This window comes from Python bivittatus, unplaced genomic scaffold (assembly GCF_059951505.1).
Source record: "Python bivittatus isolate LINGU-HERP-01145 unplaced genomic scaffold, Pbiv_v1 ctg000080_np1212, whole genome shotgun sequence".
NCBI lineage: Eukaryota > Metazoa > Chordata > Lepidosauria > Squamata > Pythonidae > Python > Python bivittatus.
This window is the reverse complement of record NW_028277035.1, coordinates 31,689,517-31,715,599: the sequence shown is the minus strand read 5'-3', so window position 1 is coordinate 31,715,599 and position 26,083 is coordinate 31,689,517. Positions and strand designations below refer to the sequence as shown.

Here is a 26,083-nt window from a genome sequence, read left to right as displayed (position 1 = left end):
GAAATAAAAGCAACAATTCTGTGAGCAGATATAGGGGGGAAGGCCCCTTGGAGCACAGCGAGGGTTATTTCCCCTCTTGGCATTCCAATATTATCGGGCGTCGATTACAGCACAAGCATGTGGTACTGAATTGCTGCCTAAATTCGGGCGCCTCCTCTCCCCGCATTTTATTCGAAAGCTCACGGAGGTTTGCTTGCGCGCCAGGATGTCTAAACGGTGACTCTGAACCCACTTACTTTGAAATAAGCTCAAGGGTTACCGGCACCTCACCATTCCTTCTGAGTACAGTAGATGTACTATAGAGAGCAGGTGGCGAAGCCGGGAGAAATTCTACTTAAAACAAAAACGGCGAGTTAAATCCAGGTTTAGGCTCTGCTTAGAGGAGAGCCGCTGAAATCAGTGAGCCGAGTTGTCCACACAGATAAGTCTCCTTGATTTCATTGGGTCTCTTCTAAATAGGATTATTTCTTGATTAGTTGTTGGATCCTGTATTATTTGTTGGATCCAACCCTCTGGACCCAAACATTTTCAGGCCTTAGATGTGACAACGAGGCTCTCCAAATCCGCCAAAGGGGACGCCCAATGCATGCTCCTAAATCTTGGCGGCGCAATTCCGTGGTGGGTTAGTCCTGAAGAAAGTTCCCATCCAATCCAATCCCATCCCATCCCATCGGGGCTTCCGTAGAACTGCATGGAGCATCCAAACGGGGCTTAAGCCTTCCCGGGAGAATCCCTCTAGGCACCAACCCTGGCAGTTTTCAGAAGCGAGGTGGTGAGCAGATCTTGAATGACAATCTTAATCAGCAATTCCTGGTGGGAAAAGGTGCTTCTTCAGATGGCTTCTTGGAAATGAAATCTCTCCCACCTCCCCTCTATTACCTTGAAGTAATAGCCTTGCTAAGATAATGCTAGTAGGGTCACAAGCTTATTTATTTATTTATTTGGTGGCCTGGGAAAATCAGAATTTAGCCAGGACAGACACACATTGTCCAGGATTTACTGTTCTTCCCTGGATTGTTGAAATGCAGCCATTTAATAACAACAGAAATTCTAGTTCATCTTCGGGCGACCGTGGTGGAGGAAGAGAAGATACTCGCCTCCGGGTGGGTGGGTTTTATGAATGCGTTCTTTTTCATAGGAAGGAGGAATCTTTAAAAACACGTAGATTTTTTCCGAAAGCCAGGTGAACGAGGAAACCTTTTTGGTCCCGCTTCCTCCTTGTCTAAAAGGGCGAGGAAGCTTCGGGGACGCACGTGAGTGTTTCTCCGTGGATTTCGAGAGATGCGAGTTTAGCTCTGACTGTAAATGGGAAACTTCAGGAGACGCGCGAATAGGAAAAGATTCGGGGCAGCTTTGTGTCCACGTGCGATGAAAGATGCAGATTACGAGACTGGCTGGCATGGCTGGAAAAGAATCCGAAGATCCCATTATGACTCAGACATTGACCCCTCGATGGAGCTACAGTATGGAGATATTGGGTTTAAGCCCTGGATTAATCAGGACGTGGCCAAAAATGTAGCTATAAATAAAATGCGAGTATTGGGGTTGCTTTGATGGGCAAAGGCTTTTCAGTCAACACCCCCCCCCCCCACCGTGCCCTAAGATATCCAGGCGAATCCAGCCAGTCAGTAGGGCTTAATTTCAAGGATCTGTACATAGTTATGGACTGGGAAAAAAGGAAATAAAAATTCAGTGAGAGAGTTAGGTTGTAATCTTATTCATAGTGACACCGAGTAAGCCTATGCTTAATGAGACTTACACTACTGAGTAGACAGCAGTGTCAGTGTGCATTTAACAACATACTCTTTAGTAAAGGTAGGAACAGACAAATTCCATTACAATCACTGGAAAACTGAGCACACGCATACTGGCAGGATTCAGCAACATACTAAGCTAAACTGCATTTCTTTGAAGTTTAATGTGTTGTGTGAATCTAATCATTCTGGTTTGTGTATTGCAGTTGTGTGACATATCCAACTGTGAATAATACAATAAACCATGATAAAGCAAACCACAGCTTACTGTGTTGTCTGACATGGCCATAAAATTGTGCTAACATTTGGGCAGAATTGTGCCCAATAATGGAAGTAAATCTTAGTGAAATGAAGGCTTTTAGGTGTATTGCCTTCAGAATGCTGTATTAATGTATCTATTTGTATAAGTGTGAGAGCTGTGCCAATGATTTAAAAATAACCAGGAAGGAGTAATGAAATAGAAGTAACATTTTGGGGGGAGAGGGAGAGGCGGGTATTTGGACTGATATTTAGCTACTTCTTAACAGGAATGTACTGATCATTTTAACACTAACAACCAGTTACTATATATGAATTTATGTGCCCCTTAATTCATGCAGACTCTGAGATATCTGAGATTATGCAAGGATACATCACTTCACCACAATGGAGTGATGTATGCTTGCATAAGAACAGTTGCTTGGTAATGGGTTTTGTTAAAATCGATAGAACCTCCAAAGCGTGGGCAAGAGGCAGATTAAAATCAGCAAAGAGGGCAGAGTTACTTGAGATTCCAAAATCAACTAAGTGTTTCTAGACAGTCATGGCTGCCGAGCTGATTGTCATGGATTTCCTGCCTGCAATGTCAGGAATTGCTCAAGTTTGTTTGTTTCAAGGGAACCAGTGGCAGAAATAACCTGCAGGGCAAGCAGGATCGACATTTTATTAGTCATTCTCTTTGCTTGTTTTGTATGCTGGTTTATTGGTTTTTGGGATGTGTCTCCCTCCCTTCAATTTCATAGTTTGCTTTATGCTTTCAGGAGGGCAAATGAATCCTACACCTGCTGAAGGTGTGGGTGTATTTAACTACTGAGTTGAATATAGTAGTTACTGATTTAATAGACTCTAACTGGAGATCACCCTAAAGGTATGACAATATTCCAGAGATAAAAAGTTATTGAGGATTCCCTATAATTTATTGAGACACACAGGAAAAAAGATCTACTGAAGTTTTTTCCAAGAGCAGCCTGGAGTATTTTAGCTTTTTTTATATCACGGATCTTCTTGGGAGACTTGGGAGGAAATCACAGCTTAATTAAGTCCACATAGATTGCAGACTGTTCTTGTCGTCTACTTAAAATCAATGTATGAGCCTCAAATTTGCCCCCCAAATGGGATCTGCAGAAGCCAAGTTCTGATAGTAGCTGAAAAGGCATTGCTAAAACAAAACACAACAAAACAAAACCCAAATACTAGCAGACAGCCAGAGGCTTAAGTGGCTTTAGGCATCAGGCTGTAGGGAAATCAAGAGGTTCATCATTATCATCTGAAAATTAGAACTGTAGCCTATTCTTGTGTCTTTCAAAACTGAAATTAAGTTCCACTGAGTTACATAAAGTTTTTCTCCCTGGGAAAAAGGCAGCCTTGGCTTCCAATCCTGTAGCTGCTTACTGGGAGTAAATTGGACGGAACTCAGAGCAACTGCCCAGGGCCTTCCTGAGACTTTGAGGGCAGATGGCTTATCCAAGCATTTCTTCCAGCCCCCTTTGCTGCATCCTAATTCTATGTATTTTCTTTCCTGCACTGTTTTCTGTCCCTTGAAGTCAGCACAGAAATCTAAAATGCTAAGCTTAGCATTATATTTCAGCTGATTAGTTATGCTGCCTTAAAGAAAAAAATAGTGAACCATCTGATCCTTTCAAATCCTGAATTATACTTCTGATGAGCTCACACTCCACGCGCAGGGGTGGGAGAAATTCCTCCTTTAAAAAGGCCTTGGGGCTGCCTCTTGATGAAGCATTTTAAAAATTGCATGGCAAAGGGCTTTTGTGATAAAATACGGGGGGGGGGGAAGGCAAGACTTTGTATATTGAAAGGAAGATGGCAGTTTTGCAGCAAAAGCAGAGAAATTAAGGATGCAATCCTATTCACATTCACCCCTCAAAATCAACGAGAAGTTCCCATTCTGAGTACATCTAAAGAGGCATATTTCCCCAAAAGACTGCAGCAATATACATTTTTGGTTAATTTTGGCACAATCCAGCCAAAGTTTATGTATTAAAGCCCAGCTGATGCCATTTGGCCCATTTTGTTCATCCCCAATTTACTCAGTATATGTTCTAATTAATTGCTACAGGGTTAAAACCCTGCTGTGATCAATGGGGCTGTATTTTGTTCTGTCCTTGATGTGTCATGATACTTAATGGGTTTGCACTATAAGGAAGGAGCACTTCATGCAAAGTTATTGACCCTAATCATTTAATGTGGAGGCCGGACTTGGCGACAGTAGAGAAGGATCGCTTCCAAATGATGTGGGATGTTGGATGTCTTCACACAGAGGGTAGACAGCCATCTGGTCAGAATGCTTTAATTTGGATTCCTCTACCAAGAAGTTCAATTCCATAGTCCACATCTCTCCCTCCAACCCCGAGATTGTGTGAAGGTGGGGGGGGGGGGGGGAGATCAATAGATTACTCCATTTCCTTCCAAATCTTAGCTCAAACTCTTCTGTAGTTGTTTTTTTCTGAAACTTCAATACGGCCAAATTTGCTGAGAGGTCTTTCTTCCAAAATGTCTAGAGGCCGACATTAAAACGTTTAAAGCCTCATTTTCAGGAAATCGCTGTCTGGAAGTACTTTCTGAGAAGTGAATTACAGGCTGCTTTTCCGCTTTTCCCGCGTTTTCTCTCGCGGAGTTGCAGCGAATTCTTTCCCCCTCCTCCTGCTCTTTCTTGTTGAAACTTGCCGTTTTGTTCTCATCCCCCCAAATTAGCAGACGCGTTTGATATGCAAAGAACTTGGTAATACAGTGGACAGAGTTGGCACGCACAATCCTGTGAGCGTGGCCTCACCTTCAATGGGGCTCACAGTACAGTACTTCCATCCAGGCAGGCCTAGGGTTGCAGGGCAGTCCCTCCGGAATTACATAGCAGCTGCTTTGTTTCTGAGAGTGCCTTTAGGAAAAGAGCGCTCCCAGGGAGCAGCTGGATTCCTAGTTTGGCTGATTTTTGCTCCTAACGTACAGCTTTTTCCGCCCGCTTGCCTTAGCCGATAGCCAACGCCGATCAAATCCTAACCCACGAGGGATGCAGGCAGTTCCGCGGGCCGCTATTTCCCCCAGGAATCACGTGGCTAAGGCCGACGCCTGCGGCTCTTAGAGGACGCGGAACCAGTGCGACTGTGTACTGCTTCGGGTGAGGAATGAGGTGGTTTTCCTGTGTACTTGAATCCCTGGATTTTTATGAAAACAAACTGAAAGCCTTTCCTAAAAGATCACTTTCCCAAAGATTGCATCAGCTTCCCTCCTGTCTTAGACTCCAGGGCATCCAAACTGATTTTCGTTTATAGCAGCAAAAACTGTAAATACTGAATATTCAATGTAAAAGCAGATGCTGCCTTTGATCAAACGCAAAAGATACATGGTAACTGGCTGGGTGTGTCTACCTTTGAGATACTTGCCTCGTCCACTTCTAATTTCCAGGAATAAGGAATTTTTGTTGGTTTTTTTTTTAAAGTTGGACAAAGCCACCAGGATCAGTCTGAGAACAGCAGTTTCGGCAAGAGGTTTGGCCAGAAAGTGGTTAATGGAAGGCAAACAAGTAAATGAAATCCAGAGATCTTGAACAGGAAACAAAGGAGATGCCAAGTCAAGCCAGCAATCTGTAAGCACAGATTTCTCAAGGCCCTGAATAGCAAAATGGAAAAGCCATCTTGAGAGAAATATCAGCTATCCATCTAACCAAATGCTACCCCAGACATTTGAGATAAAGGGCATGTACTGAATGCATTGATGAGGTATCTTCTTCTAGGACAGCTTTCTAAAGACAGGGACTTTCTTTAAGGCAGGAAATTATTTCATAGCAAGCTTCTTTTCAAGGGTGTCTCTTGCCATGGGTCATGATGGCTAGGACTGACTGGTTGAAGTCCAGAACATTTGAAGGGCACCAATCTTCTTATCTCCACTTGAAAGTATTGTAGAAAAGAGGGAGAGCTGGTCTGATAAATCTATCCTTGTTCTCTTTTTTATTCACACACGGTCAGGCATTTATAAGCTGTGATGGCAGCAAATACCCCAAATAGGCAACCAGGATGATTTACTGCCTTTCTTACTAGAGCAGAAGTGCAGATTTCTCATCTTTATTAGCTTGTAATAAAGAGGTTCCAGAATGTTGCATGGGGTTAGGCTAGAAAAAGGGTTACATTTTTTCCCACTGACTCCCAAAAAGCACTTACACTGAAATATTAATTAATATGCCTGTTTAATTTATTGAGTAATGAATCAGTTAATGCATTTTTATTATGTTTTGACAGCTTTAATCTGATTGCAGCCAGAGTTTTCATTATAGCTGCTCCAGAAAGAGTAAAACCTGGACCTTAAGAAATCCAGTAGTAAATAAAATGATCAAAGGTGATGGGACACCTTCTCCACCATTCCTTTGTTGCTGTATGGCCTTTTAGGAACAAGTTCAAAACATCAGAGGGGTGAGTTGGCTGAAGAGATAGTAGAAATCTAGATACAGGCAAAGAATGGTACAACAGAATACAAAATCAGTGTAACAAATTTATACAGAAGTCCAACCACCCTTCAAGTCCCCTTCACATCTCTATGGATAAAAGTTTAAGATAAAGTAGGATATCAATAGAAGGGACCAGGTAAGCTTCACCACACCAGACTTAATTTAAATCTGAACCCCAGAATGTATTTTCAGTGCCAGGTCTTAGCTTAGCCCATGAGAACAAAGATGCCCGGAATATTTTTATATTGCCTTAGATTAGCAGAATCAACTGTGTGTCTGATCAAGGAGAAAGAATGGCTACTCAATAGATATGCATTGTACTTTGGCACCTCTTCTTTTAGAAAGAAAAGTAATTCTGAACTGTAGAATACTTTTCCATTAGGTTCCCTTCCCCTCCAAATTAATAAACCTTGAGCAAAGATCCAGCAGGGGATTTCTTAATTGGACAGCTGAGAGCTTTTAGTCATGCTGATCAGTCTCTAGATCAGGAATCACTAACCTCTGGGCTGGTGGGCACACTTGGAATTTTGAGAGCTGGGGGCAAAAAATACTATGTCCTTTCTTACCCATCCCCAAAGGCTCCTACAAAAGATTGTCTTTTTCTTGAGCAGCATTTCCAAACAGAGCAATGGACTGCAACTGCCCACCATTTTTATTTTGTATACTGATGGGAGAGGCATTCTTAGAAATTAAGATGATACTGGAGACTGGCAATTTAGTTTGCAAAATGTCAGCTGTCAATGTAATGATTAATTCTTAGTGACCACATAGATAGGTTTTCTCCGTGATGATCTGTCCTCAACCTAGTCGTTCAGCTCTTCCAACTGTGCACTCATTGCTACTGTAACTGAGCCTATCCACCCTTGCTGCTAGTTATCCTCTTCGTTTCTTTCCTTCGAATTAAAGTAACAGTAATTAAAACTAAAAAGAAAGTGTGGCAGTGCCATGGCCTGTGTCTGTAGTCACTTCGGGGCCCACAGTGCCATGATGGGGACTGCATCTCTGAGTGGAATCTTTAATCAGTTCTATTAATTATTAGTTGGGGGAGTTGCTCTCGGTTTCTTGCCATAATGCAGGGATAGGCAAATTTCAAGCTCACAGGAGCCTTGCTTTTCTTGGAACCCTTCACTGTATCATGAAAGAGCACCATGGATTCCCAGTGTGTGACTTTCTTTATGCATCTGAACTTGGAGGGAGCTCCCAGTTCCTCTCCATAAAGGTCATCCCTGGTCACCCAAAGCTTTCTTCACTTCAACTCTCTAACTTAGGGCAGGTAGGCAGAGAAACAACCACAGCAACAAAATGTCCAACAACTACGGCAGATGACCTCCCAGCAAATTTCCATTCTTATCTTGTGTCATAAAGGTAAAGGTGAAGTCTCCCTCAAGCTCCACTCCTGGTGAATCAGAGGGTTTTCTTATCAACATTACTGTACTGAAATTATTTGTTTTTGCTTTCCTCTAGGAAGTTTTTTGATGTTCCAGTCTAGCCTATACAGTAGTTTTGAAATATCCTGGGGGTCTCGTGTCCAAGTACTAACCAGGCCCAACCTTGCTTAGCTTCCCAAATAGAAGCTTAAATGAGCTTCCAGACCATTTAATGGATTTCTCAGGGTTGGAAAGACAAGGTGTCTGATCCAGTATGACTTCCTGACTTTGGGGTCCTGGGGGGGGTGTCCAATATATGTTATCTCAGGATGATGGGGAGAGTGGGACCACCATGGACAAACCTGTATTATGCTTGCTAAGTCTCACCTGTTCAACTTCTATGATTACACTTTCAGGAACCCAGATGGACAGCAGGGTGGATCTTGGGCAGCCCCCCTTTTCCCTTAGCTTAGGCAGGCAGCTGCTAATTTTACGCAGGCAGCCCCCTTTTACTCTTAGCTGATGCGTTGCGGGCGGGCGCAAGCAGACACTCTGCGCGAGTGCTGCGGCCATTTCAAGCCTCCGGGCGCCCCTTCTCTTTTCTTCGCCCCCTCCCCGCAGGTCTGGTTCAAGAACCGGCGCGCTAAGTGGCGGAAGCGGGAGCGCAACCAGCAGATGGACCTTTGCAAGAACGGCTACGTGCCGCAGTTCAGCGGTCTGATGCAGCCCTACGAGGACGTGTACCCGGGCTACCCGTCGAACTACTGGCACGCCAAGAGCCTGGCGCCTGCGCCGCTCTCCTCCAAGAGCTTCACCTTCTTCAACTCCATGAGCCCGCTGTCGTCGGCGCAGTCCATGTTCTCGGCGCCCAGCACGCTGCCCTCCATGAGCATGCCCTCCTCCATGGGCCACTCGGCCGTGCCCGGCGTGGCCAACTCCGGCCTCAACAACCTGAGCGGGTCGTCCCTCAACACGGCCATGTCCACTCCCGCCTGCCCGTACGGCCCGCCGGGCTCCCCCTACAGCGTCTACAGGGACACTTGCAACTCCAGCTTGGCCAGCCTGAGGCTGAAGTCCAAGCAGCACTCGAACTTCGGCTACGGCAGCCTGCAGAGCCCCGGCTCCACTCTAAACGCCTGCCAGTACAACAGCTGACCGGCCTCCTCCTCCTGAAAGGGACCGCGGCTGCGCTCAGGGGCAGGGAAACGCGCCGGAGGAGGAAGGGGAAGGACGGGCGGGCCGGCGGACGGACGGACGGACGAACGAGCCATCGCTGGCGAGGAGAGGGGGACGGGCCCGATCGAACCTAAAATACATGGATGAGTTGCAATGTTTTTTCTCCTCTGGATGATGCGGGTTTTGTATGCGTGTTTACTTGAACTTGCACAGGACTTTCCTTCTATAATCGTCCACTTTATACGACCAGAAGATACAGTAACGGTGGAGGCGGGGGGGGGGGCGGAAGAGTGACGAGCCTTGCTGACGAGCCCTGGAGCGCCCTTCGGGTGGGGCTCCCTGCGGTGAGGAAACGAGGCGTGGTTCCGGGTTCGCCCCTTCTGGCGGGGCGGGGCGGGGATCGTTCAACGGGGCGGGGGCGCTGGTGCAAAGCGGAAGGACGAAACCCTCCGAGCAGAAGCATCGCGAGCGGGGCGAACCACTTCTGCAAGGCTCTATTTCCCTTGGCTTTCCCTTGCGCTTCGCCGTTGAATAGGCTGTTGTTTTCCAGTGCGTGACTCTCGATGGGATTTGCTTCTTGAGCTGGAGGCGTCGGGGATCCTGCCGCTCCTAGCACTGCAGACGCGGCCGAACATGTTCCTTTTCCTACCTCTCCTTCTCTCCCGAGACTGCAGTACAGAATCCCTCTAATCTCCCTTCAAAAAGGAACTTGATAGAGACCCCCTCCCTTTCAGAGTCTTACCCTGATAATCAAATTATCATTCGTCCTTATTTAAAGGAGGTTTTTTTTTTAATTTAAAAATTAAAAAGGAAAGAATTCTCCTAGAGAATCTAGGGAAAATATTAAAAAGAAAAGACAAAAAGGAGTATCAGAAATACTGCATCTTAAATAAAGGAGAAGAGTGACCTCATGGATACGTAAAAAAAAATTGGGGGGGGTTAAATTACTAGTTTCTCCAGCTTTGGATTTAAATAAATCAATAAAAGCAAGGAACCCAAACAAGAATTCTTAAAAAAGATGTTATGTGTTAAGTGTAGATAATGCTTAAAAGGATTTTTTTCGTTGGGAAATTTTAAAAAAATATGAAAATGATAAATATGATCGTTAAATATTAATACGCATACAAAACACATATGAAGTTTTCTTGCAGACATACTTGTTACTTCTTCCTGTTGATACTTATTACCTGTAGATGACAAAGAAACCATATAAAATGCACAAGGTACTTCTTTCCCAGTGTATCCCCACCTGTGGTAACCGTTACGCTGGATGTTTCAATAATGCTGTTGTGGAGGATGCAGTATATATATTGTTTTATAAGTTATGTTTTTGTGATTTTTTTTTTTGAAAATTAAGAGCATGGGAATAAAAAAAACCTCTTGAACCTCTTTGTCTTCCTTTCTAGCTACATACTATCTAGATCACCCTTCCTCAATGTGGCACTCCACAGATGTGTTCAGACCATAGTTCCTCTCATCCGCAGCCTGTATATGCATGCTGGTTGAAGATACTGGGATTGATAGCCCAGCACATCTGGTGAGGACCATTTGGGGGAAGATCCCTATTGATCTAATTTAAAAACAAATCTTTTGAGAATATTTTTTAAATGATACTTTAATGTTATAATTTGGTACTTTCAACACACACACAGAAATCCCAAACTCTAAACGTTACAGCGAGACAACATAAACAAAAATAAAATGATAGTGGTCCGTTCATCAAGTAAAACACTGTCACAGTAACTTTCACACTTCCGGTTGAAACCCACAGATTTCACCATGAGGTTGGATGCCAGAACACTGACTTACCTTCTCAAGGATTTCCCCTCCAAACTCAGAATGGGGGTGTCCAACTTCAAAGAAGGAAATCCAATACCAGATTCCTGCCCCTGTAATTAACCCTTCTAATCTCAACAGACTCCGGTTTGAAAGCCCCAAAAGAGATGTAGGGGAAGGTGAAGCAGAGGTATTCCAGAGCAGATGGAACTGGCTGTCCAGTTCCATTTTTGCAGGCTTCAGATTATGCCACCTGACCAGATTTTTAGCAGCAGACACATGCAGAAAGTGACCCCACTGACTTTGTGTATGTAGATTTTCAAAGTTCCTCATCAAAGGCTCCTGAGTAAACTTAGCAGAAATGGGAGCCGAGGATTTGTCCTTTTATGGATTGTTAGCTGGCTAAAAACAAGAAAATAAATGATAGAAATAAATCAACAGTTTTCTCAATGGTGTAAGAAGTGACATCATGAATGATTTTAATTTATGGGTGAGCAGTGAGATGGCCAAGTTTGTATGAATAGCAAACCATTCAGGTTAGTAAAAGCCAAAAGGATCTATTTAAACATGATGAATAGTCAACTATACAGCAAGTGTAGTTCAGTGTATAAAGTGATGCACATTGGGACCAGACAAAAAAAAGCTCCACCAGATTCTAATTTCATGTATACACTGATGGGATCTGAATTGTCTCTAAGCAATTAGGAAAAAGATTATGAAGCCATACAGGATAGCACAATGAAGACACCAACTCAGTATGTAACAACTGCAAGTATATAGAACTTTATTGGTTCCCATACCCATACGTAGGTGTTCCTGTTTTCAAACCCTTTGTAATTCATTTACCTGTTAACACATGACAGTAAGCCAGGCTTCCCTAACCTTGATTTAATCACACAACATGCAAAGCTGTAAAGCATTATGCCTGGATTCACACAAAACTTTAAGCTATAATGTGGCTTAGCAGGTAGTTTAGTGCGCTGTGTGAACCAGCCATTGACAAACAAAAGCTACCTATTTCCAGTCTGTTGACTCCACAATATTCCATAGTATATCTATAAACTTCTAGCATCTAGATAAAAAGTACTGTATATTGAAATTTGCAAAGATAAATTCTACCTTACTAGCCTTCTAGAGTTTTTGAAAGTGCCAGCAAGTACATGTACCAGGGGTCATCCAGTGAAGCTGATCAGACAAAAATAATCCACATAGTACATAATTAAACTTTGGAATTCATTAGTACAAAACATGGTAATGGCCACTAACTGGGAAGGAGATTGGATGAATTCATGGAAGACAAGTCTGTTAAAGGACATTAGTCTTGAAGATTCAACATTACCTCATTACGTCCAACTTGAGGGCAACATGTCTTCAGATACCAGTTCCAGATACCACCTGCTTATGAGTACCTCAGAGGCATTGAGATAAATAAAAAGCTGGACTCAAATGAGCCTTAACCTGATCAAATAGGACAGGTCTTATGACTAAAAGCAAGTTGTAAAGGATGTGGGTTTTACATCCTTTACATCTTGAACCAAATATTTTTTTTCAGACAAGATTAACTGCTGAAACTACCTGTACAAATATAATGACTCCAAAGAAGTTAGCATTCTAAAGGTGAACACGCAAAAATATACATCTACTCAGAAATAAGCCTCCGTGATGTCAGTGGGACTTACTCTCAAGAAAAAGTTATCTAGCATTACAGCCCAACAGACTGAGGTGGTAATGTTAATCATATTCCCTTGAGAGATTTTTGGACTATAAACCCTTTGGTTGCAATATACATAAAGACATCAGTACAAAGGCAAAGATAGGTTGAGGAGGAGATTAAGGTAAAACCATGTCCTGCATTTTCCATATACTCTGCTTTAAGCCCTAGAAATAAATCACAGCCATCAACTATATGAACAAATTGGCTAGGATGATGACTGTCGCTTTTGCAGTAGCTGTTACAACTATTGTTACCCCAACATTGGAATTCACAAATAGGTGGTAGAGGCAGAACCTTTGGTTTCCATCTGAAAATATTGTTTTTTGGGTCTTGCTAATGTATTTTCAGGGAAGGAGCTTCAATCTGTGTGCAAATAAGTAATTTTAATCCCCTACACTTAGTGGACTTCCCAGAGTCCCCCTTCACGTGCTCGTGTACTATCGTCAGTGAAAAACCCATCGCTAAAATTTCTTCCTCATACCCACTGCTATGCTGTGCTTGACAACTACTGAATTTCCTAACAAAAGGAAAGAAAGAAAACACTCATGTTTTCAATTTGTGTAAATTGTAGCATTACTCTCAGTACAGAAACACAAGGGAGTTTGTTTTTGTTCTCTATACTGAACATGTTTACTTGGGAGCGCACATCCCTTTATCATAGATAAAAGAACATATTTTAGAAGTTCAAATAATAAAGTAAGCCTTTGTAGCCATGCACATGCCTGATTGGTCACCCTCCAATTATCAATATGTTAAGAAGATGAGGAAGGAAAAGGAGGAGAAAACGCTGGGATGACCAGGGGCCACCAAGGCTAGAGGAGAAGTCAAAGTCAAGGCCTCAACCGCCTGACAGACCCAAAAAAGAGGGCCTGCTTTTTGTGTTTTGGCTACCCTTTTCCATCTCTGCCTAGCAACTGCAATGACACATTTGCAAAGCACTGAAGGGATTGCTTTGTTTCTTTTGTTCAAAACAATATTTTTTCACAGAGGATCTAGGTCCACAAGTTGCCGTCCCTGAGCAGATGCTTTGGAATACTGTCTCTGCCGTCCCTTTTTTTCCAAAAGGCCCATGTCGTAGGTGTGATTGTTATTTCTGAAGGGTGTTTGGGACTGGTGGAGAAACAAAGGGAGAATCCTTTCCACGCTTCCCATTTGCCCACTCTAAACCGTACATGTCCGGGCGTCTTTTCTCCCTGGGGAGTTCTAAATGCATTTCTTGGGATACACCCAGCTTTGTCAGCATGTTTTTGCAGGCATCCTTTGGCACGCTGCACTTTCTCCACTTCTGCTTGGGGAAGGCTATAGTTTGGCTGGTGAGGGTTTCTGGGAAGGCGTTGAAATAGGATTCTATTTTAGGGCGGTGAGTGGTGTGTTTGTGAATGTTTTTTAATAACTTTGGGTTCTGTGCGTAACGAGAATCCACCTTGAAGCAGAGGGAGAATTAAAAAAATTATTCTTGTTAGCCTAACCAATGCATTAAGAAAGGAAAGAGGAAGTCTTCTTCAAAAATAACCTGGGAATTCAAAAGAGCAGAACTCAAAGCAAGCATCTATTTTGACCAGTTAAGCAGAAGAAAAGAAAAGGGCAAAGCTATGAGGAATTTGAGCAGCATAAGTAGCAACAATGCACTTTTCTTTCTGAACAAAATCAATTACAAAGAGGAAGCCTGCCAAAGAACTACTATAGTCGTTTTTAGACCACCCAGGTGAGAGAGAAGTACTTAAGCAACCCTCAGAATAAAAAGTGGAATGAATTCTTTTACCTCCACAAAAAATGCTTCTTTTGGGAAGGTTTTTCTGCCCTTTACACCATTATTTTTCAATTAAAGACCTAAATAGATTGCCCATAAAATGGCCTAAGGCTACCAAATCAGGCATCTTTCTTCTTAGGAATAACTACTCAATTCATCTATAACATAAATTCCAGATCCACATGTTAGCATCATTTTTTCCTTGAAAAGATTTTTCTGTAGCATAGGACAGGTATTAACCATGTATACAATCATTGTTGGTACAGAATTCAAGTATAGTTATTTGCAGAATCTGGAGAGCTTTTTGTTGTTCTTTTATTTAAATTACCATTATATTAGTTACCTCTTGCATTACATCCACATTTTCTCTGCATTCAAAAATGCTTTTGCAAATTAAGCTAAGGAGAGAGCTTTTTTAACCTCTGGAAATAGGAAAAGAAGCATCTGGTGAGAGAAAGCTTGGCCGCTAACTGGAATGGCACCAATTCAAACTATATTTATGCTTCTATTTTCAAATTATATAAATAAAATTGACTTTACTGATTAAAACAAGACTTTGTGAAAATATGTTATATCCCAATTGGCAAATAATGTGTGAAAAAAAGAATCTGATAACTTCAAAACAGCTTGAGATCCTAACTTATAAATCAAGGTTTACTCATTCAATTTTTGAAAATTAAATTACATGGTAATTTTGCAAACAAAAATAGTGTTTAGCAAACAACATTGAGAACAGCAGTTCCTACACATGCTTTGTATCTGTCCATTAACAGGAGTGTCTTTAGCTGCTCCAAAACATTTTTCTTTTCACACGCCTAGAAGGCATCAAAATTGCCTTGATGCGTGTGTGTGTGTGTGTGTGTGTGTGTACACACACACACACATAATATTTCTTTAAAAAATCCTAAAAACTACTTACATTTAAGACAGCTGCAAAATAAAACAGTTGCAGCTGCAACCATGTCATTTTCTTGTTTGTTTGTTTTACAGTTTTGAAGAAATGAAGAAAAGAAATTAAATGGACTCTTTTCACATGTTCTGAAAACCGTACATGTGTGGTGAAGGAACAGGACAGTATCTACTTTTCCCATCTCACAGTCCAGAGATTCATCGCCTGCACAAAGCCTGCAATAATTCTACCTTTGTGTATTATTGTTATTGTTATTATTATACTCCTGCCCCCTATTTTCCCCACAACAGCAACCCTGTGAGGTGAGCCGGGCTGAGAGAGAGGGACTGGTCCAAAGTCACCAGCTGGCTTTCGTGCCTAAGAAAGGACTAGAACTCACCGTCTTCTGGTTTCTAGGTCAACACCTTAACCACAACACCGAACTGGCTCTCATGCATTTCAAGATTATGGGATTTAGAGGTGGATGAAATTGCCTGCATTTGGAAAGTGTGTAAGCTTTGGTAAGTGTGTAATTCATGTAGAGTCCTAATGTTGTCACTGATTTTTGTGTGTCTAGAATTGCAAAATTAGCTGTTACCTTTTCCAGAATTCTAGATGTAATCTAATAACTGGCATTTGGGTTATTTTTAGTAAAAGTGTTGTGCAACTGGGGGCACAGATGCAGCCTTTATTCAGAGCCTGAAAGCCACCAATGACAGAAAAAATACTGTATCTCTGGGTCTCATTCATGCCACCTCCTATGTATATGAGACTTGTTTATAAGAGAGGGAAGAAAGAAAGAGAGAGAGAGAGAGGGAGGGAGAAAGAAAATGTGTATATAAAAAGGAGTTTGTTTTCCTCATATACAGTACTACATAATTCATTTAAACCTGGCACTCAGTTGAAATGTATGAGGATGCAATTTGTTGTGTGAGTTAAAATGCAATAGTTAAAAGCTAAATTAATTAAGAATAATAATATTCCTATTCAATTAACCCCTCACTTGTTTTAAAATCGTTTTATATCTTGGTGCTTCTTATTGCATAAAGCCCTGCCATTCAAAGCCTGATGCATGCAGTAACCCTGCATATGTCCTCCACCACAGATGAGTCCAGAGGTTAGACAGGTTCTGTGTATTGGCTGAATATCTTCCATCAAAGGAAGCCAGAATGGAATAATTTCAAGCATACATGCATTTCAACGCTTCGTTTTCCACTTCTTATTTTCTGTTTCTTTATCAAGAATCCTTTTGTTAAAAAATAACTTCTGCCTGGCTGTCTTAAAGATGTCGTCTCTTCCCCCATTCCTAAACTGCTACAGGTAGTTCCCAGACATTCGAGAAGGGGAAGCGATGATTACTAGAACGTCTGCTTTTTACCACTTCTCTTAATCAGAAAAAGAGATCCATGTAAGCAGTTCTGGTCCAATGCCACAATATACACTTCTAAGAAAATCACACAGTGAGTAAAAAATATGGATAATCTGCCTCAGCGTCCTGCCTATGGCAACTGTTGGTGCCGGATATTTTGGAACAATTATGAAATAATCCATTCCCATTCACTCATCTCTTTTACAAAGCAGAGATTTCCAAATACTTGAGTATGAAATTGCATCCCACAGTCATCTTGGCTCTCAGCCACTAAAGCATTTAATCACTATGAATTTGTTTAAATCTGTGTTGAATTGAATGATACAGCCTTAACAACGTGCTTTGACAGTGGGTTCCAGAAGTGCTTACAGCATGGAACATGACCTAATTATTTTAAACCTGATACTTATTAATGTCATCATGTTCACCCTGGCCCTTGATTTATGGCAGGGGAGAAATAAGAGTTCTTAATTCATATCTTCCATACTATTTTTGATCTTTTATGGCTCTACTATATGGCTGAAATCTGATGATCTGTCAAAGGACAGTCTGTCAAATTTTCTGTGATGAAGACCCCATGTCAAAGAACTACTGAAACATGAAATTCAGCCCTATCACTTTTTATTTTGCACTCTGTAACAAAGTAATCAGCACATCCCACATGTATCCAGTAATCCAGTCTTAGTGCTTGAGATTTGCCAGCAGTCTTCAAGATAAATTTAAAGGCGTTGCTTGCTGCTAATGCAATTGAATATAAAAAGCACAATCCTGATAAGACCATTCAAGATTTTTTAATTAAAAGCTACATTAAAATGTGCAGAATAAAAGCAGTAGAAAATATTATAGTAAGTCAGTGTATCTCAACCTTGGAAACTGGCTGGGGAATTCTGGGAGTTGAAGTTCACACATCTTAAAGTTCCCAAGGTTGAGAAACACTGCAGTAAGTATTATCTTTTTATTTCTTTTATATCTTCTTTATTTTCTTGAGAACATCAATCATCACCACAAATCTAAGGACATTAGGCTGCAACCCTGTAGTTATTATCCACTGAATTAAACAGAGCTGTACTTCTGAGTAGATGTATATAGGATTACACTGATATGGTGCAAACCTTTGCATGTTTAATTTCAAAAGGGCTTACTTCCAAGACAGTATCTCACATCTGATGAAGCTTGCTTCACAGTGCTTTATCATTACTTGATGATTCAAGAGATGGCACTGGAAAGTCAAGAAATAAGTCCACAGTGGATGAGCAGCAGGGTAAGTCAAAAACTTTTCCCACTTCTGAATCCACTGCAAGAATCATATAATTGGTGCCAACAGTAGCATATATACAGAAATCTATCTATCTATCTATCTATCTATCTATCTATCTATCTATCTATCTATCTGTCTGTCTGTCTGTCTGTCTGTCTGTCTGTCTGTCTGTCTGTCTGTCTGTCTGTCTGTCTGTCTATCTATCTATCTATCTATCTAATCTGAATATATCTATCTAAATATTTATGGAATAATGGTGCAAACAACGAGAAATGAAGCTCATATGTTATGGTCCCAATTCCGATTTGTCCCCAGCTGTTATTTACAAAGGAAAAAGAAGATACACTAAACGAGTTCTCTGGTTTGGCTTTTAGAATCAAAGGTAGCGCTATTATTGAGAATGGCAAGGCTATTTCATTCACCTCTAAACATAAGAAAACAATGTTCTGTTTCTGAGCATTAGAGAACACAAAAGTTGTTCAGATATTTAATCCAAAACTAGGAATATGCCATATAAGATGGTGTTTGCAAAGTGAGTGAGAAGTTTGTGGCTGGTATAGACCTTAATACTGTCATCATCCTCCCTTATCTGGGAGAAGGACTCATGGAACTTAATGGGACTAATTGTTAAATAGAAAAGTAGGGGATCAATCAGGCCCTTGTCTTTCTTTTCTCAGATCTTTCTCTCTATTGCATCAAATAGAAACTGAAAAATTTCATGCATATACACATTCAATAAACAAAGTGGGGAAAGAACTTTAAAGCATCTTTTAATTAATGCAAAAACTCAGTTTTTCAAAGTACATGCAGCTCAAGTTAAACCTGAGTAAAAGTATTTCTGCAGGTGCTAGTCTGTTGCAGCAAAAAGTAGCTCATAGGGCATCATCAACATATCACAGGATGCTATTTAAATGCAAGCAAAAAGGAAAATACACACATCAATACACAGTGCACCAAATCTTCAATAAAAAGATGCATAGGCTGCAATCTTGTCCTTGGAAAAGTGCCCAATAAATTATATAATGCATTGCTTTGCCCACTTTCATGGTTAGAAAGAGGGAGACATCCACATGAGAAACCCCTTCCCAACACTCACAGCTTCCCAGGCTAACTTTGAGCCCTGGGAACATCAGGCATCAGAAAGGATCAAAGGGAGGGATGCTGTGGGAGAGGCAAGGATCCGTGGGATGCAATATCCACAAAGAGGTAAGGGCAAGTATTCTTACTGCACACATTGCTCCCTCTAATATCTTGGGCCAATAAGCACTCACTGAGGAAGTGAAAAATGAACAAAAGACTATTACAGTCTTCTGCACAGACCTAGAAGAAACTATATTAAAAAAAAAAAAAAAGTAGATTGACCATGTCCTACCCTCAGAGTAAGCCCTGGGTCCTGCTTCATGAGCATATTTGGGAGACAAAGTGATCCTTGCAGATGTAAATGTATATGTTTCTTTTGCTTCTGTTAGATAATACTTTCTGAGGTCTATGAAGTTTTTTCCAAACACAGTTCATAAAACATTTCTTTGGCTTATTCCACTTTTCATAGCTTCTATTTTCAACATTTTTTTTTCCTGATTGTCTAATAACCTGTCTTTCCAAGATCATACATGACTATCTTAGGAAGCCGGAGTTTACAGCTCCTTCTCCAATGCCAGGTGTATTTTACTGTTCCACATTTTGATTAATGGGCCAAAACAAATAGAAGGAAATTTAATAGGGTTCTGCATCTGAGGAGAAAAAAAATTGAAAGGGATACGTCTAGGATGGGGAGACCTGGCTTGTAGTACAGCTGAAAAAGTTCTGGTGGTCCTAGTAGTTCAGAAGTTGAACATGAGCCACCTGTGTAATGCAGCTTTAAAAAAAGAAGTGCTGTTTTGCGATTTCTTAATCACATAAAGCCCAGATGATAGGAAGTGATTGTCTCCACTTTACTCTGCCTTGGTCAGGGCCTGCTTGGAATACCATTTTGGGCACCAGAGTCTAATAAGAACATTGACAAACTGGACTGAGTTGAGTGTAGGGCTACCAAGATGGTGAGCAGACTAGAAACCAAGTCCTATGACAAATGGTTAAAGAAACTGCCTTTATTTAGCCTGCAGAATAGTATACTGAGGGACCATTAGACTTTAGATAGCTAAAGGGTTGTCATATAGAAGAGGAAATAGATTTGTTATCTAAGAAGGCAGAGTCAAAACCAGCAGGTTGAAATTACAGAGAAGATTATTCAGAGTAGATAATAGGAGGAATTTCCTGATGCTAAAAGCTATCGGTGGAATATGTTGTTTTGTGAATTGTTATGTTCCCCTTCAATGAAGGTCTTCAAACACAGACTTGATAGCTACCAGTCCAAAAACCCCTAGCAGCTCATGTACCGAAGAGACATTGGACAAGATGATCTCTGCAACCCCTTCCAACTCTATGATTCTCAGAATGTACAGCAAATAGCAATTAAATCTCGGTGATAAACATCCAAATGATCGCTAGCGAGTTTTATTTATTTATTATTTAAATATATTATAGCCGCCCAACTCCAATGGGCTCTGGGTAGCATACAAAATAAAACAAAACAATCCATAAAAACAGATAAAACCTAAAACCACACAGCCAGGACTACAATGATCTAAAAGCAACAGAAATAAAATAAAACAAAATAGAGCCCGCCAAAATACAAGAATACATTAACCCCAGGCCTGGGACCAAAGCCAGGTGTTAAGAGCCCTCCAGAACCCCAGAAAAGAGGGCATTGTCCTTATCCCTGGGGGGATGCTGTTCCAGAGGGTGGGGCCATGACAGAGAAGGCATGCTTCTTTGGTCCCACAAGATGACAATGTTTATTAGAGTGGACCTGCAATGCTGGAATGTACTGGCGAGGCAGAAACTATTGGAGACAAGTGGCCCCTCAGATATCCAGGCCCTATGCCATGAGGGCTTTAGATGTAATAATCAGCACCTTGAATTGCACTCAGAAGCCAACTGGCAACCAATGCAGCTCACAGAGCAATGGTACACGTGGGCATGCTGACAGGCACCCATTACTGCTGCATTTTGAGCAGCTGTAGCTTCCAGGTGGTCTTCAGGGGCAGTCCCGTGTAGAGCACATTGTAATAATCCAGTGGTGAGGTGATCAGGGTGTGAGTTACTGCCTGAAGGGCCTCCCAATTAAGGAAATACAGAGATACAGAGAATCCTAACTCAGTGGTTCTCAATTGGGGGTCATAACCCCCAGAGGCTCATGAGCAATTTAGAGGGGAGTTGCAAAATTGCTTATTTATTTATTTAAAACATTAATATGGCCACCCATCTTGTAGAACATAACTTTGGGCAGCTCACAACAATAATAGACTTTAAAAACAATAAAAGCAAGCTAAGCAAGAGTATTACAAAACTCACTTCTGCTTTGTTTTGACAAGCCTATAGTGGCTTTGTACAGACAAAATGGGGAGCAAAACCATGACCAATTTTTGAGAGATTCCAAACCCATGAATCTAGCCATCTATCAAAACAATCTATCACAACCATTCATCTATCAAAACTATGATTGGTGAATGGTTTCTTGTGTGATTTAGGGCATGGTGTGTTTAGTAACTCCATAGTCTTCAAAATGTCTTTAGAAGTGCATCCATTAATCAAATTCAGTATTTTTATCAATGATTTTACATTTTTCTTTTTTTATTATATTGATTATATTTCTATAATACATTATATTATTTCAATACAGTGGTATTTGTATAGTATTGGCTAAAATTATTGACAGTCTAAGAGCCAGTTTGATGTAGTGGTTAAGGCACCAGGCTTAGAAAGGAAGAGACTGTGAGTTCTAGTTCTGCCTTAGGCATGAAGCCAGCTGGGTGACCTTGGGCCAGTCATTCTCTCTCAGCCCTAGGAAGCAGGCAATGGCAAACCACTTCTGAAATCTTGCCAGAAAACTGTAGGAACTAGTCAGGCAGTCACCAAGAGTCAAGACTGATTTGAAGGCATGCACAAAAAAAGAGAAAGAAAGAAAGGAAGGAAGGAAGGAAGGAAGGAAGGAAGGAAGGAAGGAAGGAAGGAAGGAAGGAAGGAAGGAAGGAAGGAAGGAAGGAAGGAAATGTTTAGATAACTTAGACCATTGAAGATAAAAAGAGACAAAAGTATTATATCAGTATTAATTATGATTTAAAATGTCACTATTAATGAGCATAAGATTATTTAGCTTTTTCATCCAGAACTGAATATAATATTTAAAAACTCCTGCAGATTGCATCAGAATATTTGTTATAGAATAAAGGTTTATGTCTTAAGCTGATTACTTAGTATTATTGTCTCCCCTGTATTGTTACTTAATATTATTACATTTCTAATGTTCACACTGGTAAAATGTTTTTGGATGGTAAAGGAGAAGTTAAAGATGACCAGTCTAGCAGTAGTGCTGATAAAAAAGCCTATTGAGAAAGCATGAGGAAAACTAAATATCTTTCGGCAAGAAAGACTTTTCCATATCTTTTTCCTGCCTTTAGTGGCTGTCCTGAATTTTGCAGCCCAGATTCTGGTAGGGCTATTACAGGCTACATGTAAGAATTCATTTTAGTTCATTTATATTTAAAATGGGGAGAGGGTCTGTGTGATGATTCCATTTCACTATCTCATCTTAAATGAGGAAATGTTGTTCTGGATTAGCTCCAAACAAAGCTTCCTAGACCATAGTCATGATTTATGAAACAGCAGCTGGGTAGACTAAGTAGTTAGTAGGATCCCCTCCTGAAAACAACATGATTCATAATCTTGCCCCTTTGTTTATGTATGATGGAACTGGTCTCCGAAGTTATATGAATCCATAGCTAGTTTCTTGTCAGGCCTAGCCCAAGGAACTCCAAGAACTCCATGCAACTCCATGCAACTCCATGCAAATTCAGTCCAGCTATGTTTATTAGCTACAGCCTCTAGCAAGAATCTTCCCATACTCAAACCCCAGCTCCCAAGTAATGCCAGCCACAATATTGTGAATTCCTCAGGGAGGTGCCAGTCTCATCCTCTTGTATCTCCCACGCTCCTCAGGAGATGTAAGAAAATGTTTTTCTCCCTGAGCCTGGCCTTCATAATTCCGTTCCATCACATTTCTTGAGGTGGGAGTTCTTAGCAGATCTTTGCTATATTGGATGTTGCAGTCTTACTTTTGGCCAAGGAGCAAGGGCAATAACAGAGGCTTTGGGACCTCTTGCTACAGAGGCTCCAATATGCAAAAAAAGTCATTTTATTTCCACCAGTAGCATGCACTGCTTGATGCTGTTCAGTGCTGCCTTAATAATAAACAGAGGTGCTACTGGGGGATCCTATAAGCATTTGTTATTGCATGACTTCTTCTCCAGTGTACCAATGAACTCACTACAAAAGAGCATGCTTTCTGCAGTGATAGTGTTTGAGGTGCAGAGTTCTGTTTACACAGAGCACAAAATAATAGTTCTGGTCTAGAATCCACTGAAGTCTGTGGCAAACTTCCCATTCTGAGGCCATTACAGAAGGAAGAACATACATTCTAATTTCTACCATGTGCCATACAGATATGACATATACAGTATATTGTTTTGGAACAGAGTCTATGCTCTAGTGCTTCTACCACTTGTAAGTACAATGTGTACGAAACAAAGATTCTTTTAGTAAACATAATGAAAACCCCAGCCTTTCAGACCATGCCTGATATGAAAAGAGTTCACAAAACAATTCAGCCTAATTACAACTTGGAGTTTCAGATGTTGCTCTAATTAACATCTTTGCTCTAGATGAAGATCTTAATTTTCCATTTGACTTAGCGTATAAGACATACTAGTTGCCTAAACATCTTTGAGTTAAAGACTCCCTCAGAATGGACCAACAGGCTCTCAGTTTAGGGCTTCATCTTCATCCCTATCTCCCTGAAAATCTTCTCCAAAGAGTCAGGGGGACATTTTGGAACCCTGTGGGAGGTGATGAAATGGCTGCAGAAATATGGGAAATGGATGAATACGTCAAATGGAAAAAGCAATTCTCTCAGCGGAAGAGCACCTTTGGATTAGCACATTGAACATAACCTGTATGTTCATATTAATTAAGATGGCAATGGCACATTTTTAGATTGAAGAAACACAAGACAAACAGAATCTGATTTCCCTTTTTGACAGAGTGACCAGATTAGTTGCCCATGGTAAGGCTGTGGAAATAGCGTATCTTGATTTCAGCAAAGCATTTGACAAAATCTGCCATGAAATCCAAGTATAGAGGATGGCAAAATGTGGTCTAGGTTATGCTACCAATTGATGGATGCAGAACTGGTTGAATAATCACCTCAATGGTATACTGCAGGCTCTGTTCCAGATTCTGAATTGTTCAATGTACAGTATTTTTAAGTGACTTCAGTGAGGAGTTGTAAATTATGCTTTTCAAATGTGTAGATGACAGGACCATATGGAGGATAGTAAAAAACTGAAGAGGACAGTATTAGAATTCAAGAGGAACTTGAGATGCTGGAACAGTAAGCAGAAAACAATAAGGTGAATTTCAGCAGAGAAAAATGTAAAGTCCTTTCTTTGGTTAGGAAATATCATAGGAATGAATATAAGATGGGGATATCTACTGGGCAGCAATCCCTGCAAAAAAAATCAGTATGTCTTGGTGGGTCACAAGTTGAACATGAACCAAGAGAGTGATGCAGTTGCCAAAACAAAAAAACAAAAAAACTCAAATACAATCCTTGGCTATATCAAAACAGAAATATGGTGTCAAGAACAAGAAGAATCATTGTTGCTCTAGTCTGCATTGATCAGACCACATGTAGAATATTGTGGGGATTTTAGAAAGGATGTAGGCAATCTGGAATATCATCCAGCCAAAATAATAAGGGGCCAGATATGATAGCTGTCTTCAATTATAGGTAGTCCCCAAGTTTAAGGATGACCCATAGTTTAAGAACGGAATCTATTGTAGCAAAAATTGAGTTAAATACACAATGATTTGAGTTAAATACACAATGATTTGAGTTAAATACACAATGGTTTGAGTTAATTACACAAAATTCCAGTTTACGTACAAATTTGACTTAAGGACAGACCTTGGGAACAGAACTCGTTCTTAAACTGGGGACTACCTGTACTCAAATGGCTGTCATATAGGAGATTGGATAGAACTTGTTCAGTGACATTCCATAATAGAAGAAAGAAAGTGTTTAAATTATGAGGAAGCAAATTTCAACTGGACATCAGGAAGAATGTCCTAATAGTAAGAGCTATTCAACAATGGAACAGATTACCTCAAGAAGTGGTGGGCTCTCCTTCACATGAAGTATCTAAAAAAAGGATGAATGCAATCTGTCAAGTAGCTTTCTGCTCTCAGCAAGAGTTGGAATAGATTATCTCCAAGGTATCTTCCAACCTTTACATGCTGTAATTTTATGAGAAAGCATCTGGTATATATTATAACTTAATGATTTTAGAACATAGAATGACTGAGGATTTTTAATGTTTGGAGACAGCAATGATTGATCATGCCACATTTCCAGGTAGGAATAACTCTATTTCCAAAAATTGTGAGTGGTGTTCCTGCAAACCTGATTTCGGTTTCTAATATGCCACAAGCATGCTGTTTTCATTCCAAAGATGAACAACTAGATGTTCAGCCTTGCATATGAGCATTTCTGTCTCCTTTGAAGAGGGGAGAGATCTTTCCATTTGAAAGTGTCATAAAACTCAGAATAAACTCTAAAAGCTTTCAGATCAGTGAAGTATTAAGAGGCAAACCAGATCAGGGAAGAATAGATTTATCACATGACACTGTTGCTGATTCAGGAGGACAACACTAAGAAGAAAAAAGCAAAGAATAACATATAGAATTCCAATAATTTGCCAGTGTTTGGAGGAAAAGCCTTTGGGAAACACTTAGAGAAGGATCATAAATTTTTCTTAAGATACACCTAAAGATGTCTGAGCTCACAACATGCATTGCTGCATGGAGTTCACAGTCAGAAAGGTGCATTAAAATGTCCTTGCCAATCAGGTTGAAGCCCATCTCAATTTGACTAATAAAAGCAGAAACAGAAACCAGAAACCAGCAAGTCCTTGTCAACAGCAACAAAAGATGGCCACTTAGTGAAAATCTCAAAGCTATTGTCTGATATATTGACTGATAGATGACCCTGAAAGTCTCCTAGTTAGTGCAATTAAGTGAGTTGGATTTTGGGGGGTGGAGTGGGAGTTTGACTTAAAGTTGAGATTTACCACACTGAGAAGGGAGAGATGTTTGTCCCTCAATGTTCCCCACATTCAAAGCTCCAAACTCAAAGTCTGGATTGTGTGTGTGTGTGTGTTT

At 40.8% G+C, this 26,083-nt stretch overlaps 1 protein-coding gene across 2 annotated transcripts in view; it reads left to right on the top strand.

Moving 5' to 3' along the window:
• The window catches only part of PITX1 (paired like homeodomain 1), a 52,529-nt gene extending 30,491 nt beyond the window's left edge, over positions 1 to 22,038 (top strand). Inside the window, exons 5-6 of one of the 2 annotated variants that reach the window (XR_015794775.1) lie at positions 8,457 to 10,548; positions 15,242 to 22,038. Coding sequence is in view for 1 of the 2 variants with exons in the window: in XM_088133764.1 (XP_087989890.1) it covers positions 8,457 to 8,990 (534 nt within the window). In the remaining variant the exon portion in view is untranslated. Of the gene's footprint in view, positions 1 to 8,456 lie in introns of both variants that reach the window. The other variant, XM_088133764.1, reaches the window with a different exon arrangement.
• Positions 22,039 to 26,083: the final 4,045 nt, after the last annotated feature.